Raw genomic sequence first — 16,490 nt, 5'->3', positions numbered from 1 at the left:
CTAATGTGTATGTGTGCTTTCTTTGTGTGCATCTGTATATACATGTGCCAACAGATTAAAATAGGCTGCCTAAACAAAGGTAATGGCCATTATATTACACTCTAATGTAATATGAATATCCCTTATTTTAATTTGCCTTCTGAAACCACCTTCTAAACAATGAAACCAGTGCTAATGACTGTTTAGTAGTCTGAGTGCATGTGTGTCCCCATTTTCATTTTAGGCACTTACAGCAGCAGGTCCTGGAAGTGGTGTAACAGAGGCTGGGATCAGTGGAGGACTAAGTGGCTTTGACTCCTCCTTTTCCTCCTCCTCTTCCGGCAGAGGTGGAGGTGGCGGGGGAGCGAGGTTGGGGCATTGGCCGATTTCAGCGTTCTCAAAGGACACGGGCTGGGAGAAGTCTGAGAGACTGAGAGGTGGACAGGCAATTAGATAAAAAAAAACAAAAAAACATACTGACGGCAAATATACTCAAATTCTAACATTAGTGAAACTACAGGATGGCTAACTGTTAGTTTGACATTTCAGGGAATGTGATTATTTCTTAGTTAATGCAACAACATAGTTACAAAATGAAAATATTCAAAAAGCACAAATTGTAGTTTTGTGCAAAGATTTAGACTCACAAGATACAATGATTTAGGAGGCAAGCTTTAGAGGTGCTGGTTGATGGCATTTTGAACTATGCAGAAAGCTAGGCTCGCTGTCTATCCTTTTCCCACTTGTGTCTGAATCTTGAACATTTTCCACTTACACAGATCACAGAACACAGATACTGTATTTTTGCCTTCTTCATTGAATTAACACCCAGTCATAGGTCAGGGCCACAGTGCAGGTTTCTATTACAACAGTATGATCACATATACGTGACAAGACATATAAGAGAAATTATTACAAAAATATATAATACATAGAAAGTTTCATCACGTCAGGCATCTGGTATAAATACACACACAAAGAGCAACTGTATGAAGGCCCACGGACAGACAGACAGACAGGTGTAGGCTACACTAAGTAGAAGTTATATCTTTGGGGTGAAAGGGGTGAAATGAGGTGAGCGATAAACAAACACACAAAGATGAGAGGAGTGTAATTTGAGTTATGAGTATGTTTATGATGTTGGACAGCTCTATTACTGTTGTTCAGACACTGGCTTTATGATCATCATCATCAACATCATCATGACCTCCTGCAATCGTTTTAACTAAGCTTTAACCCAACAGTCAATGAGGTCAAAATTAGGCCTGTCGTCTGCTGCCAGAAAACATTACAGGGAGATCATTAGGACAGAAAGCTAAAGCTGTCCTGTTTGAGTATTGCTACAGCAGGTTTAAGGTGAACATTTTAAGTGTACTGCACAAAGGAAATTGACGTGAAGTGAATCGGTCAGTTTTGCCTGTGTCAGTGTTTTATCACAGAAGCTGAGAAAATATCCGAAATCGAAAGCTGACTCTGTTCTTTTGTCCCATATTCATCTTGTGATGTCAGAACCACATTACACTGAGGATAAATCCCAAACAAAAAATACCGGTTATTTTAAATTCTTTTTTGATCAGATCAGATCATGACACAGTGTGCAAGAGGTTTGGACACACAAGTGGTGGAGTCCATCTAGCCATACAGTACATGAGCAGCGTAAGAACAGGGAGGGGGAGGGGTGAATATTTATGGTAAATTCAAAAATTAATTTATGCCCAGTGCAACTTAACACTCACCCTGCTGCAGTACTCTAAAGCAAGTTGCATGAGCTACTGTTAAAAACACAATGTACATTTGAAAAGACAAACTTAATTGCACCTCTCCAGTATGTTAATGATCGCCTTCATTATTGTTTATTTTGCTGATTATGTTCTAGATTTACTGACCAATCATTTGGTCTAAAAAATGTCAGAACATAGTGAAAAACACCCTTCACACTTGACTAAAGTCCAGTGACAACTTCAAATTGCTTGTTTCTTCCAACCAACAAAATCCAAAGGTATTTAATCTACCATCCAATCAGACAAAGATAAATAGCAACTGGTCAATTCTAAGAAGCTGGAACTAGGGAATCTTTGGTATTTTTGCTTGAAAAAATGAAAATAATACAGACTAGAGGATACATACATAGCGTTGACCATGAGGTTCCAAATACATCCTTCAAATGGGACATTGGCTCTGTTGGACGTCTGCTCCACCTCTGCAGGAATACCACCGAGGAAGATACGCTGCAAGTTCATTGGCTGGTCATTGGGAAGTGTTGCCTCCCTTTTGGTCTCCTCATCAACCTGAACTGCAAAGGATCTGGTAATAAACACAAACACACAAATAGCAAATAAAGCACTGTTGCAGGGAAGGGAAGCATCAACATCGAGTGAACAGACACACACACACACACACACACACACACACACACACACACACACACACACACACACACACACACACACACACACACACACACACACACACACACACACACCAACCTGCCAGATAGCCTCTCTATGCGCAGTGAGTGCTCCTTCCCATCATTCAGTACGCCTTGCTCGGGTCGTCTGATGACACGACGCGGGCTGTGGCTGCCGGTAAACACCAAAACCTCCAGAGATCCTTTGTTCAGCATGACTGAGAGATAGGGCTGCAGGAGTCGGAGATAAACTTTATTAGTTGAGGAAATCTGTACATCCAAACGATTCTCACGGCACAGTGAGGACGAGAGGAGATGAAATAGAGAAGGAAAGGTTCAGCTGGATGTATGAGAGAGGGGCTTTGGATTTCGTACTATACCAATAGCAACTACCACTACACACACACACACGCTATATACCGTGTAAACCACCAAAAAACATGCAATACATCCAACATCACTGATTGAAAAGGCCTGAAGGGAGAGTGAAAGTGAAAGTGAGAATTCAGGAGAAAACGAGAAAGAAATGGCAGGATGCTTACAAATATTTTGAGTTTGAGTTGATCACCTGCACCCATGTTAAAACCCCATAAAAGTGTTGGTGTGTATTTAACAAAGAAAATCTTGTTGAACCTAAAACATACTTTTCAAGAGTCTCCTGGCCAAGGTAGGCAGCAATAACATTGAGTTACAGACTAAAAAGATGAAACAGAAAACACAAAGTATGTCACAAGGTCAGAATTAAACAAAAATGTAATTATAAAAGAAAAAAATCAAATATCAGATCAAAGAAAATTGCTCCATAGAAACAACCTAAAGTGGCACTTTAAAAACAACAGTTGCGTATGAAGTTCATTCTTGACCTGGGAGACAGACAGACCGTCTTCAATGTGGCATAAATGTCAAGAAACATCTAGTAGGCAGCTTCACTTAAGATTTTCTTTTCAAACCTAAGAGCCGTCGGTTCAAATAAAAGTTAAGTTGACATTGGTGGTTGTCTGAAGCTGCTACCTGCGTCATCTTATAAGAAAAATAAGCAATCTTTTCTACCATCAAGAAGATTTTAGAATCTGCTTCATTGGATGGATTTCCTTTGTGCCATATTATCACACAATAATAAAACTGTGCTCAACTTGGATTAAAATCCACATCCATGCCACAATTTGTTAAATGTTTGTCAGGAACAGGAGAGGAGCAAAAAGAAGGAACACTGGGACACAACAGATAAGATGTGAAGGGAGGAGAAAAGACAAACAGGAGGGAGGAGAGACTATGGATTAAAGAGCAGAGAAAAGGCAAAAAGGAATGGGGAGATGAGTAGGGGGAGATGTGGGGGTATGTAGATAGAAACTGGGGGGGGGGGGAGAGGCAGGAGAGAAGAGGTGAGCAGGGAGGAAAGGATAACAAGAGATGAGAGGAACAGAGAGGAGAGGATAATAGGGGGAAGAGATGAGAGGGCAGAGAGCAAAACAGCGAGCGAGATAGAGATGGGGGGGGGAGAAAAAGAGAGACAGACAGAGAGGTGCTAGAGAGCAGTGGTGCAGGGTCAGGCTAATTTGAATTTTAATTCACTGTGTGCCAGAGGGCGAAGTGGGAGACAATTTACCACCTGAAAATGGAATTTCAATTTGAGGTCGGGGACAAATTGAACTGAGATGTAGCTACAACATGCCTCTTGATGCACCGTCCCACGCACGCACACACACACACACACACACACACACACACAGATACACACACAGATACAAAGGCACACATACACACACATGCACACAGGTGCACAGATGCAGACACGTTACACATACAGACAAAGGCAGACTATCACACATGAACGTACACGTACATTTATATACTGAAGGAGAGCAACACAGAGACACACACACACACACACACACACACACAGATACAGACACATGTAGACATGGAAATGTGAAACCAAAGAGGCAGCAGACTGTGGAGCTAGCATGCATGCAAATACCTATACATGCACAAACCTGTGTTCATGACAGAGTCAGACGCACGCACGCACGCACGCACGCACGCACGCACGCACGCACACACACACACACACACACACACACACACACACACACACACACACACACACACACACACACACACACACACACACACACACACACACACACGCACCTCTGCTACTTTCTATATTCGGAATCTTTCAGCTTTTGAAGTTTATTCATGTGTGATTACTTTTCAGCTTTGGGTTATATGAGTGTGTGTTTGGGAGTCAGGTTGTAAAAGCAGAGCAGAACACAGACTGCTAATCATAAGACTCTTCTTTCTAACATTTATGTCTTTGTAAAAATGGTAAAATGTGTTGTAACAGCACGCCTTGAAGGTACAGTAACAATAACTTTTTACTTTATGTACAAACTTTCTATTTTGCACAACAGACAAAACCAGACAGTGTGTTTGGAGTCGCTGCCCTGTGTACAGCATTTTAAGGCTGCCACTACACTTCGGAGGGAGGTTGGTTTAATGTACATATATAAAAATCCCAAAATTTTGTTGGTTCCAGCTTCTCAAAGGTGAATACTGGATCACTGGTTTTCAACTTAAGGTCTTTTTTTTTTTTTTTTTTGGCTTTTTTATTGATTTTATAGCCTCATGTTTCCCTCTTCCCTTCCTGTTCTTCTTCTCCTCACTATACTTTTATCTCAGTGTCCTTTATTCTGCTGCAACCCTCTTCTTCCTTTTCTTTTCATCTCTCCCTTCTGTGTCCGTTCTCTCCTTTCTGTCTACTATCACACTCTCACCATCTATTCATTTTCCTCTCCTCTCCTCTCTCCTTGCATCATTTCTCTTCAGCTCTGCTCTTTCTCCTCTATCCTTCCTTTCACCTCTAAATCTCCCTCCTCCATCCCTCCATCCTTTGTCTCCTGTCCCTGTCTCTCTGTCCCTCTCTAAAAAATCCATTAGTCAGGGCCAAGTTGAGTTGATGGTGTTTTTAACCTCCCTTAACCTTTCTCCACACACACATACACACACACATGCAGACACACACGCCCTGCCTGCCAGCATAGTTAGTAAAAATAGATTTATGCGCCCAACAACCAGTGATGATGGATAAGCTAGAGGTAACCTCTGTCCTCTCTCCCTCCCACACACACACACACACACACACACACAAACATGCATACACTTTCAATTTTGCATTCATGTCAGTAACGTCCTCATTCTCAATGAGCTACACTTAAACACATATGTACACACACCAACACACATTATGCTAAAACACATACACACCCATACACACACACAGATGTACACACAAATACATATGCCTGCAAATATGAATATATATGTAAACACACCACTAACACAGAGATTATTTATCAGGGATTAGGATAAAATAGTGCGTGTGTGCATGTGTGTGTGTGTGTGTGTGTGTGTGCGTGTGCGCGTGCGTGTGACTCTGTGAGATTGTTTTTAGCCGTAAGAAAATCAAATCAGCATAGTTGCCAACAAACTCAAATCTCATTAATATGCACTTATGGAAACTTCACTCACTTACGTGTGTGTGCGTGTTTGCGTAGTCAGCGAAAAGCTAAGGTAACGGCTATACAATGGATCAACAGCCACAATGTGTCTTTGTGCATCTGTAAACTAGACATCTCTCTGTGTGTGTGTGTTTCTTTGTTTTGGCTAAAAGACAATCCAATTAGCCCAGTTGCCAACAAATGCAAATCTCATTAATATGCACTTATGAAAACTGCATTCACTTAGGGAGAGGGGACAGTGCTTGGGTGTACATTAGTTGAACCCACCTCTACTGACTGTCTGCGTCTCCTCTTGGAGCTGAGGAGGTTTTTGTTCCGGGCCTGTGGTGGAAAGATTTTCAGAAAAATGTGAGGATAAATGAATAACATTTTATTTTAAGGGTGCCTTAGTTCTTCTATCATTTCCTAGAAAGGTAGTGATTTGTATGTATGAATAGCACAAGTGTATAATAATCATGGTGTAACTGGTTTTCTTGGGAAGCTTCTTAGAGAAGATCTATCTCTGTAAAACTGAGTCTGGGTTACTGAGTAGTTATTGGAGCCACATTGACCCTGATGGGTGGTTCTCTAGCAGACTGTATAAATAATAACCGCTGTAATATACAGTTCCTTTACAATTTGTACAAACAGGAAATGAGACAATATGTACCAGAGATGTCAATCAAACTGCAAGTTTGGAATATAGCTGTAAACCTCATAAAGTGAAAGAAAATTGTTGTTCCAGAGATCTTTTATTTAGTTTTTTGTTTCCTGAGATCTTCCTGATCATCTTATTTCCTTCCACGTTTCCATTATTTGCTGCTGTGCAGGACCTCGAGCTGATTTACTCACTTTTCTGAGTAAACTTAATGATTTCCAAGGAGTTTCCAGAAAAGATCTATGAAATTTAGTACTAATTTTTATATATATATATATATATATATATATATATATATATATATATGTGTGTGGAGAAAGGTATATATATATATATATATATATATATATATATATATATATATATATATATATATATATATATAAAGTTTTCAACTAGAACACTAAATAATTCAGGTGCAACTGAGAGAGTCTTTTAGTTAGTAATGCAGGTCTGGTCAACATGAAAAAATATATGATTTTTTTTACAGGTAAGCGTATAAACCAACATAAATAGTGTTTAAAATAAATGGATATATTTAAGTTCATATTTTCCCTATATGTAGCACCAAATGACATAGTCCTTTCCATGAAACGAATCATTAGGATTCTCAATTCAACTAACAACATATATACAAAACATAGAATTACTACAGTATGTAGATTAAACTGAACCTGCAGGCTGATCGGCGAGGCTCCGCCTACTGCCAGCAGAATGGTCCCAGTGTCTGCCAGGGTGCTGAACGACAGGCTGATCTCTGTGCCGACCGACAGCGTCAGTCCACCCAGCTCCACGTATCCTGGCTTAGAGAAACTGACTGTGTACAGGTTCTGTGGGACAGAGGTTAAACCGTTTGTGTACTGTAGTATACGTCAATGAGTAAGTGATTTGTTTTGTAAAGGTTGTTAAAGTTTACGGAACACATTTAGATGGAAAAGTAAAAGTAGCGGAAATTTAGCCGAGTTTGGTTGATCAAAATAAAGTGACACGACAAATTCCCTCCAAGGTTTTAGTCAAATCAAGGTTTTACTCATAAAAGAGAAAACTTTTAGAGGCATGCTGTTTTACAAAAATTATCAAATGTACCGTCATCCACTTCCCATTACTTTGACTGTGGTTACAGAGTGGAAATGAAATATTCTCTCTCTCTCACACACACACACACGCACAATCTCCTCTTTGTAGCATTGCAGAGTGGTAGCTAAAAGAAGAGAAAAGAAAGATAGGGGAAATAGACAGACCTTCACTACACACTCAACCCTGGGCCTTTATAACTCTTCCTACATTCTTTATACACTCTGGGAGCTGTGTATTTGTATGTATGAATAGCACAAGTGTACAATTACCATGGTGAATGCCTTGTATGGGTTTGAAAACTCCAATGTAGAGTCCATGTAAGCGTATATATAAACTACTGGTCAGAAGTGTTGAAACATCCCCAGTGATCCAGTTTTTATTGAAATTTAAGCAGCTCAAGTCCAGTGAGTAACTTTAAAGGTAAGATAATAAGTTTAGGTCGACAAAAACTGAAAAATCATGTAGAATTCATAGGATCCAGGGATCAACAATGAAGTAAAATTAAGCCTTGAAAGGTAATGCAAACAAGTCCTACAGGTGCCCCAACTTTTGATGATGTACTGCAGGAAGCAATGCTGTATATTGCTTTCAGAATGAAGAAAACAAGAGCAAGAGAATGACCCCAGACATAAAAGGAATAGTCGAGCACAGTCTCTGGACCTCTGCAACAGTGTTGGGATGAACTGTCTGAACAATGTTTCATTTTCATTGTGGAAAGAATGCCAAAATTGTGTTCAGCTGCTGAATGAGTCAAAAATTTGGATTCAATTTAGGATTTAAGATTTCAAGCTTCCTTCACTTTCAATAATTTCTTGTTCTATGCTGTAATTTCAGAAACACAGACATCACACTTTGTACATTTCTGCAAAAATTGAGGTGTTCTTAAACTTTTGAGCAGTAGAGAGATGAGTTTGCATAATTTAGAGGATTGTGGAAGTGTGTGTACAGTCCGGACCGCAAGTACACATTTTTTGACCTTAAAGCTCTGAGCTTCAGCACATTCAGTTTGAAACTGAAATAAAATAATGGTTTGTAAATTGAAGTGACATTAATATAGATGGGAGGTATGGCCCCTTTAGATCCCTTTTATTTAGAATATACCCGACTGTAGATTTTGGCAAAACGACAACCTTTGATAACTCTCTGATATATCTTTGTTTTTTTGCCTTACCATGATCATCTTTATAACATACAGCTGCCCACAAACATTTAGTAGATAAGTGTACAATTACTATCAAACCCCTAAACTTTGGTCAGTTCGCATTAAAAGGACTATATTTCTGTCACTTTCTATATTGATGTAAACCTACTCAAATAAACTTGAGACTTGGCGCTTAAATGTGCTGCCCATATACTTATGGTCTGGACTGTATAGTATGGAATTAATTAATATGTTTGTGTGTGTAAGAGGTAAATGAAAACATCATATGACAGTCTGAACTAGTGATTGCCTTTTCTGAACTCTATTTCCATTTTGTTTTGGAGAAAGCCACATATATAAAAAAAAGCAACAGATTGACAGGCAAATAAGAATTAAAGAAGGCCACTCAAGTGAGAAAAGAAAAAGAAGAAAGGTCAAAAACAGGTGAAGGGGTTTGTCAAGGCTGTTTATAAATTCATAGTTACTGTATATAATGTTAAGTTTCCTTGTACATATTCATGCGCTTTCTATTCTGCCACATTCTGACACGTTAAACATATTAAATAGTAGCACTATTATACAGAGAGGTTTTCACATACCTGTATAATGCAAATACTGTGCTGTAGATGCTGAATTATACACGTTATATGCTCTACTAACTACAATAAAGCAACTTTAAATGCATTTTATAGCATACAACACTGAATCTACAGCACAGCATGCAAATGCAAGTAGACAGGCAAACTTCTGTAATATAATCTTGGCGGTTTAAGATCTTAAATACACTGCACAGCTAATATCTACAATTAAGTGGACACTCTTACCTCTACATTACATCCTTTAGTGACCCCAGTATAATCTGAACTGCTGAGGAGATTATATGGAGTTCTGGAGACTTCAATCTCCCGAAGACAGCCTGCATATCGCTTCAGAGTGACCTCTGACCTATAAAGGAGTTGAAATGATTTTAGTCAAGAGTATTTTTAGGTAAAGAATTTGGAAAAACTCAATTCACTTTCCTGTCTCTTAGCAGTGTAGCATCATTTAAATATCTTGAATTACTGCAGCGGTGAAACTATTGCATCATGTATCCAAAAGCAGAGTGACGCCTGGACGTCAACCAGAATAATCTGAATATGGCGTTTGTCCATACTAATACTTATGGGTTTATTATAATTATCTTTTTTTTTTTAAATTCTTTAATGTCAGGCTTTGTTCAGGTTGCATATTATTCAAGAGGAAAGGAAAACAGAAAAATCCCCCGTCAGATAATCTTGAATCACACTGAACATTATTAGCAGTGTAAGGCACCACATTGTAATTGTTTTCAGAGAATTAGAGCCATGTTTTTGTAGCTCAGCAGAAACTGTTGCTTGCAGCGCTACAAAAACATGGTAGAGATACTTAGATCCTGAAATACAATTTTAAATAGAATTATGGCAATAATGCCTGTGAGGCAGAGTCATAAATGTGAGGAAATGCACCTAAATGTTTCTGAGCAGGCAAACGTCAAATTCAGATTAATAAAAGAATAGAGAAAAGTGCTTTCCAGCCGCCATGTGGAAGAGCAGGAGCCTTCAGGTGCCAGCCAAGAAACAAAGACACAGATTGACTGTGGGCTATGCAGCGTCATCAGCATGGGTGTGGCTCATGCAGACAGCAATTCACAGAACATTTTACTATATGTCTGATTATAATTTATTTATTCATTTATTTACCTGGCTGTCATGCTGTTAAGACAAAACATGATATCAAAGCATTAGCACATTTCAAAAACACAGTTTCAACTAATGACTCATTTAAACTAGTCAAGTTGTTTCTGCTCAACCTGATGGTACACAGATGTTTCAATGACAGACTACAACATGTGAAAAAAATTATAATGGGTCTTGAAGAGGCTGATTGTTCTTGGTCTACAGAAAAGTCTGAGTGGCTTCATTTTATAGAGTCAAAAGAAGTTTTACATTAGGAAATAACAAGAATCACTAGAAAATTCCAGGGAAATTTTGAGTGCCACGGGGGCTACTGCCGGGATGAGTACATGATTTATTTCCAGTGTTCAAAATTCACCTTGATCATATTTTGGTTTTGAGAAATGTCTTGATATAAAAGACTCTGATATAAAACAATGTCACATCCCTCCATCATGTATTATGTGGGAAATATCTCATATTCTGTGTTGTTTTTTTTAATAAAACAAGAGGCAACATGTCTTCAAACTGGCATTTAAAGGGTTAAAATCCTGAAAACTAATAAACATTTGGTAGGTTTGAGCAGAACTGAAGTGGTTTAAGAGATTTATGCAAAAAAAGCAGAAAAAAATATTGATATATGATGATTTTATAGCATTTTCTTTGTGTGTCCTTTTTTTGGACGCGAGGAACCCCAGAGGGTACAAAATGTGTTACCAGTGTATAATAGACCTGTAACAGTAACTGACATTAGATTTTAAAAATATGTCAAAAAAGACACTTTCTTGCAGAAATCCACACCTTCAGCTGTAACACAGCCAAAATGATGAGCAAATCAAAAAAGAAAAGTGAAGAAAATGTCCAAAAAAGGACAGAGGGACCCCTGAGGGTTAATAAATCCCATGAACCGCTATTTAAATTACCACTATTATGTTTTTTTCGGTGCTAAATTTAACATTACTGGGGAGGAGAGCAACGCGACTAGAAGTGACAGCGAGAGAGGGCTAGTAGCTTCTCCTCTCCTCTGTCTCAGCGGAGACCGTCACAACTTCATTCACTCTTTTAACAAAACAAAAAAAAAAAGCAACGAAGGCACTCCTCTCAGCTATTCTAGCTGTAGAGGAGTGCCTCGGAGCTGAGCACCCGTGGCACTAATTAGGAAGACAGTCTTATCACACACACAGAACATCTTACGGCCCTCTTTAAAATGAGTCCACCTGTATGAGAGCGTCTATATGAGTACATCTATATGAGTACATGAATGAATTACAGCAGTGTGTGTTTGTACCTGTAATTTCCAATCGTTGGCAGGCCTCCAAAATAGATTTTCTGGTTTTCCTTGAGGTTCAGACCAGTAGCTGAACCCTGAGATGTGGCCACTATCTTCTCTTCAGCGCTGCTGTCGATGTCCACTACCGTCACCGTGGCTTTATGAACAGTTAAAGGGACAACAACAATAATAATTCATAGGCCCAAGTATCTGATCATTTGTCTGTTGTTTTCAGTGTTGTATGTACCTTGTTTCTTGTTCCTCGACATGGTGAGGGATTTCCAGCTTCCATCATTGTGTCGGTTAGCTGTTATGGCGCTGCCAACCCCTGACCCAAGGTCAAAGTTCACCTTCACCTTGCCCTCTGACAGCTCCAGGGACGTAAAGTCTTTCTATACAAAGCAAGAGCCAGGGAAAATGTGCTGTGAGGCTCTGGCGTGCGTAGCAACGGTATTTTGTACCAATTTAAAAATGAAAAAAATCAGTTTCACAGAGCCAAGAAAAACATGAAATACAAAATAATGGAAGAAGTTTGTACATGTAATAACACAAAAAAGGTGGTGCTGTCAAATTATAGGTAAGAATGATACTAGTCAAACTGCTTCATTAATTACAATTACTTTATCTTTTGTACTAGCTGTGTACACGACCTTTTATGGACTAAAAAAACACATATTTTTAGTTGCATGATGAACATGAGTTTAACCTACAAAGCAAAGTCTTAACAAATTTTTTATTAAAAGTGGAGCAGGGTCTCTCTTGAATAAATGATTAACATTTCAGTTTCATACCCTTTTGCTTTGTTTTGTACATACCATATCTTCAGTAGCCAGATACATGAGCAGAGCCTCGGAGGAGAAAGTGCGGAACTTAAAAGTGACTGTGGAAACATTGGGGTTCCACCTTGTTGGTCGTCCGACCGCGGCGTAGCCTTCACCGTCCAGCTGGACTATTCCCTCACCATCTGAGCGCTGAGGGCTGTAAAAACACAGGCGCGTCATTATCGGTTTCTTTTTCATCCAAGTTTGAGATGCAAAATAGCAAAGTTGATGAAGCGTCCTCTTGAATATTAAAAGAACAACAAGAGAGAGAGAAAATTGACTGAAGGAAGAGTTGTTTTGATCTCATGAGTTGTATTTTATAACACAAAACCAAGTTGGGTGAATATATATATAAAAAGTAATGATTTTTATAACACCCAGTATATACAGGGGATGCATAATATAACAGTAAACAAGGAGGAAAAAAAATATTACAACTTATGAAAAATATGAAAACTGAATAAGTGTTTGTTTACCTGACAACACATCCTTTACAGTCTCCCTGTCTATCTCTGTAGTTCCAAAGGCCAATGGGTTTACCATCCAAGAAGGTCTCCCCCATGCAGCCTGTGAATGTTGTTGTTCTAACTGCATCTGCTTTCTAAAAGTAAGAAGGAGAAAAACAGCAGAGTGAAAAAAGACAGACAGGTTCTAGATGTTGTTACGCACAGACAGAGAGACGGTCAGATACCTTGACAGTGCCGAGTATTCCTCCTACAAACAGGTAGGCGTTCTGGTCGACGTCCAAGATGGTGTAGGCCGTGGGTGAGTTGGCACTGGCCGGGGTCGGCATCATACCAGCCATAGAGCCTTCCAGAGGATATACTGATATGGTACCATTCAAGCCATTACTGCAGACAGAGAGAAGGAGTAAGAGAGAGAGAGGGTTCGATGTTATTTTGTTTGCCATTCTGTATTTCCTAGAAGACAGACCATCTAACACAAGACTCATTCACACCAAGCAGACTTCCCACCTGCGCCATGCATTTCCATCTGAGAGATTTCCCAAAGGTGTTTTCCATTGGGATCACACAGACTATCAGTCTTAAAAATGTTCCCCCACACAATACAGAAATGCTGTTCCTGCTTCGAAAAACAAACTCAGAGGTGGGAGATTAATCTCATTGTACAGCCCAGAGGTTCCACTTCTACAAACTGGTTCCACCTTGTGTTTCCATCATTCATCTTAAGCACCAAGAGTTCATAAAAACTGATTCCAAGTGCGTCTAACATCTTCAGTCGGTGTAAATGTATACGGCACCACTTCAGCTTTCACAGAGGGAAACTGGATTTGCTAGATTACACTGTATCTATGTAATGATGTGCCATCGGCTGACACGGCTGAAATCTCTTTGATTTCCCATGTGAAGCAACATGTTTTCTTCAGCAGTGTGAATGAAATGAAAGGCTAGGTTGGTTTATTTTTGCTGTTACAATTGACTGTTCTTGATGTAAATTAGGTTACAGTGACAGTTACATTGAATAAAATATATCATTCCATTTATCATGTGCCACACACATCATGACATTATCTAAGGTGCTAACTGGCCACAACTAAATAAAAAAGTATGTAACAATAAATAAACTCCAATAAATTTGATTTCTTTTCCTAACATATTCAAACTATTAGGTAAAAAGTTTTAGAGCTCCTGAATGTGTCTAGTTTATATTGAAATTTAAGCAGCTCGGTGAATGTAAACTCTCCAATAATATAAAAGGTTCAGGCCACCAAAATCTGAAAAATCATTCATATTTCATACATAAAACATTCCTTTTCCACAGATTTAAGTGAACTTTCTGCAGGAATGGAAGTAAATGCGGCCTTGAAGGTGATTCAAACGATCTTTACAAGGTGTCCTAACTTGTGTCAATTACTTACAAACCCTCTGTCTGTACAAAGGCGGTGTTGGAACAAACTGTGCTACTACACCCTCCGGAAAATTATTTGGACAATACCAAGCTGCACTAAGTAGTACTTTATGTTTCCATCATGATGTCGAGAAAAAGGTGAGTGACAAAGGAAGAGAGACTGGTTGGTCGGGGGTTTATCTTACAGCAAGACAATGACCCAAAACATTAGAAGAGAAGAACAAGACGGTGGCGTCAAACGATAGAAGACGAGCACAGTCTCTATTTCTGAACATTTGATTTCCATTGTAGAAAAAATGCTGATGTCAGAGTGGATATAAGTGCTATATATTTGCATGTAAGTGCCACTCTTGGCTCTCTCTCTTCACTATTTGTGTATAGTATGAGATCTGAGAGTATAATGTAAGTGCATGAGCTGGTGAGATTGTGTGTGCATCATCAAAACATGCTTCTCAACATCCCTGGTTTTCTTAGATCTGACCATTCTGCTTAGGAAGCACATTTGAATGAGAGGCTTTCCGTGCACGTGTGTGAGAATAACAAAGAATATGCATGTCCTGTATGTGTGTGCACACTGCTTACCGAGACGCCTCTATTCTGTGCCAGTTCCCGTCATGGATGGTGTGATGGGGATATTCGACCCTCCCCACACCTGAACCCACGTCCCAAAGGAAATTCACCTTCCCCTTACGCATCTCTAAGGCCAGGAAATCAACCTGAGACACACATAAGACACATAGTGAATATATTGTGTATAAACAGTTTTGGAGGGTGGGGTGGGGGTGGTGCAATGTATGCAATTGAGGATATAACATGTGCCCTCACAGATCCACAATGTCACCACAAACTGAATTGCAGTTGGAGGAAAGTAACTTCACACATCTCAGTGAGGGCCAGGTCGTCTTATACACCATCAGGTGTGAACAAGGTGCATCGCAAACTGTGCAAAGAATGAACTGGCACACATTTGCTTCAAGTTCAATTATTTAATATCAGGATTCTGCAATGAAAAATGCAGCGTCCATAGCATTTGACCCAATGCAGTGCTTCGTCTTAGCTCCTGCGATGACAGAACACAGGAGTTATGCAACACCGTTGATGGTGATGCAAAAATGATGGTGATTAATAAGTGTACGAAATCTCCATTTATTACTCACCACAGAGAACCTTACTGAGTATTTATCATGTAGGGAATAGTGAAACAGTACACAGAGAAGGGATTTCACACCCAGCTCTGATCTATTCTCAGGGTACAAAGTTTTCTCCATCTGTCTCTGTAAGTGGGTTTTCACAGGATCTTGCTGTATTTTGATTAATGATCTTATTACTTATGTATGAGCCAAAAAATTAATAGGAGAATTTTGAGCATATGCTCTCATCTGGATGCTGCGTCTGAAGTACACACTCACGCAGCATTATTATTCATATAGTATTAGGCACAATTAGAGATTATTAGGGAGTCACATTTGAAGCCACAAATGACACACATACACAAACAGGTATACACACTTATCTTCCAAGTCTCTCCACGGTAATGACGATTATTCATTAGCACAGATCACAGGGCGGCATCGTTATTATTCAACCAGCATTACACACTATTAGTGAAATGTTAAAGTGGCACACGCACACACACAGTACATTACTATTCATACAGAATTCTTCGCAATTAGAGAGTATTTGTGAGAGACACAAAAATGCGCGCACGCACACACACACACAAACACACACACACACACACGTTCAAGACTTCCCAGTCAGATGAAGCAAAGCAGTGATTTCTCAGGGGAAATCAGGCTAAAGCAGATAGCAACATAAACTTGTTAATTGCTGCAGCTCATTAGGACACACACATATCCATACACACTGATCGGCACATATGCACACTTAGGGATTATCAGCAGTACCTTAAAAAAGCAGTGTGCTGTGCTTATAGGGGCGTTAGTGAGTAAGTGTCAAGAAGTATTAATTATTCTCATATTAGACAAATCATTCAGGGAGTATGTGTGTGTGTGAGTTTTTGTGTGTGGCTGAGAGAGAGGGATGTAAGTGTGTGCTTCCCTCTGTGTATGCATAC

At 39.3% G+C, this 16,490-nt stretch overlaps 1 protein-coding gene across 6 annotated transcripts in view; it reads right to left on the bottom strand.

The window, feature by feature from the left end:
• lama2 (laminin, alpha 2) overlaps window positions 1-16,490 on the bottom strand; it is a 181,029-nt gene that overhangs the window by 11,917 nt on the left and 152,622 nt on the right. For 4 of the 6 annotated variants that reach the window (XM_056404736.1, XM_056404734.1, XM_056404737.1 and 1 more), the window contains 13 exons: window positions 14,996-15,129; window positions 13,236-13,395; window positions 13,021-13,145; window positions 12,539-12,701; window positions 11,971-12,115; window positions 11,742-11,880; window positions 10,481-10,492; window positions 9,587-9,707; window positions 7,219-7,374; window positions 6,175-6,228; window positions 2,466-2,617; window positions 2,107-2,283; window positions 232-409 (listed from right to left, as the gene is read on the bottom strand). In XM_056404736.1, the coding sequence (XP_056260711.1) occupies window positions 232-409; window positions 2,107-2,283; window positions 2,466-2,617; window positions 6,175-6,228; window positions 7,219-7,374; window positions 9,587-9,707; window positions 10,481-10,492; window positions 11,742-11,880; window positions 11,971-12,115; window positions 12,539-12,701; window positions 13,021-13,145; window positions 13,236-13,395; window positions 14,996-15,129 (1,716 nt within the window). The remainder of the gene's footprint in view (window positions 1-231; window positions 410-2,106; window positions 2,284-2,465; window positions 2,618-6,174; window positions 6,229-7,218; window positions 7,375-9,586; window positions 9,708-10,480; window positions 10,493-11,741; window positions 11,881-11,970; window positions 12,116-12,538; window positions 12,702-13,020; window positions 13,146-13,235; window positions 13,396-14,995; window positions 15,130-16,490) is intronic. The other 2 variants (XM_056404735.1, XM_056404738.1) reach the window with 1 other exon arrangement.

The sequence above is a fragment of the Seriola aureovittata genome, chromosome 19 (assembly GCF_021018895.1).
Source record: "Seriola aureovittata isolate HTS-2021-v1 ecotype China chromosome 19, ASM2101889v1, whole genome shotgun sequence".
Taxonomy (NCBI): Eukaryota; Metazoa; Chordata; class Actinopteri; order Carangiformes; family Carangidae; genus Seriola; species Seriola aureovittata.
The sequence above is the reverse complement of the archived record's forward strand: the minus strand, read 5'-3'. Positions and strand labels throughout refer to the sequence as shown.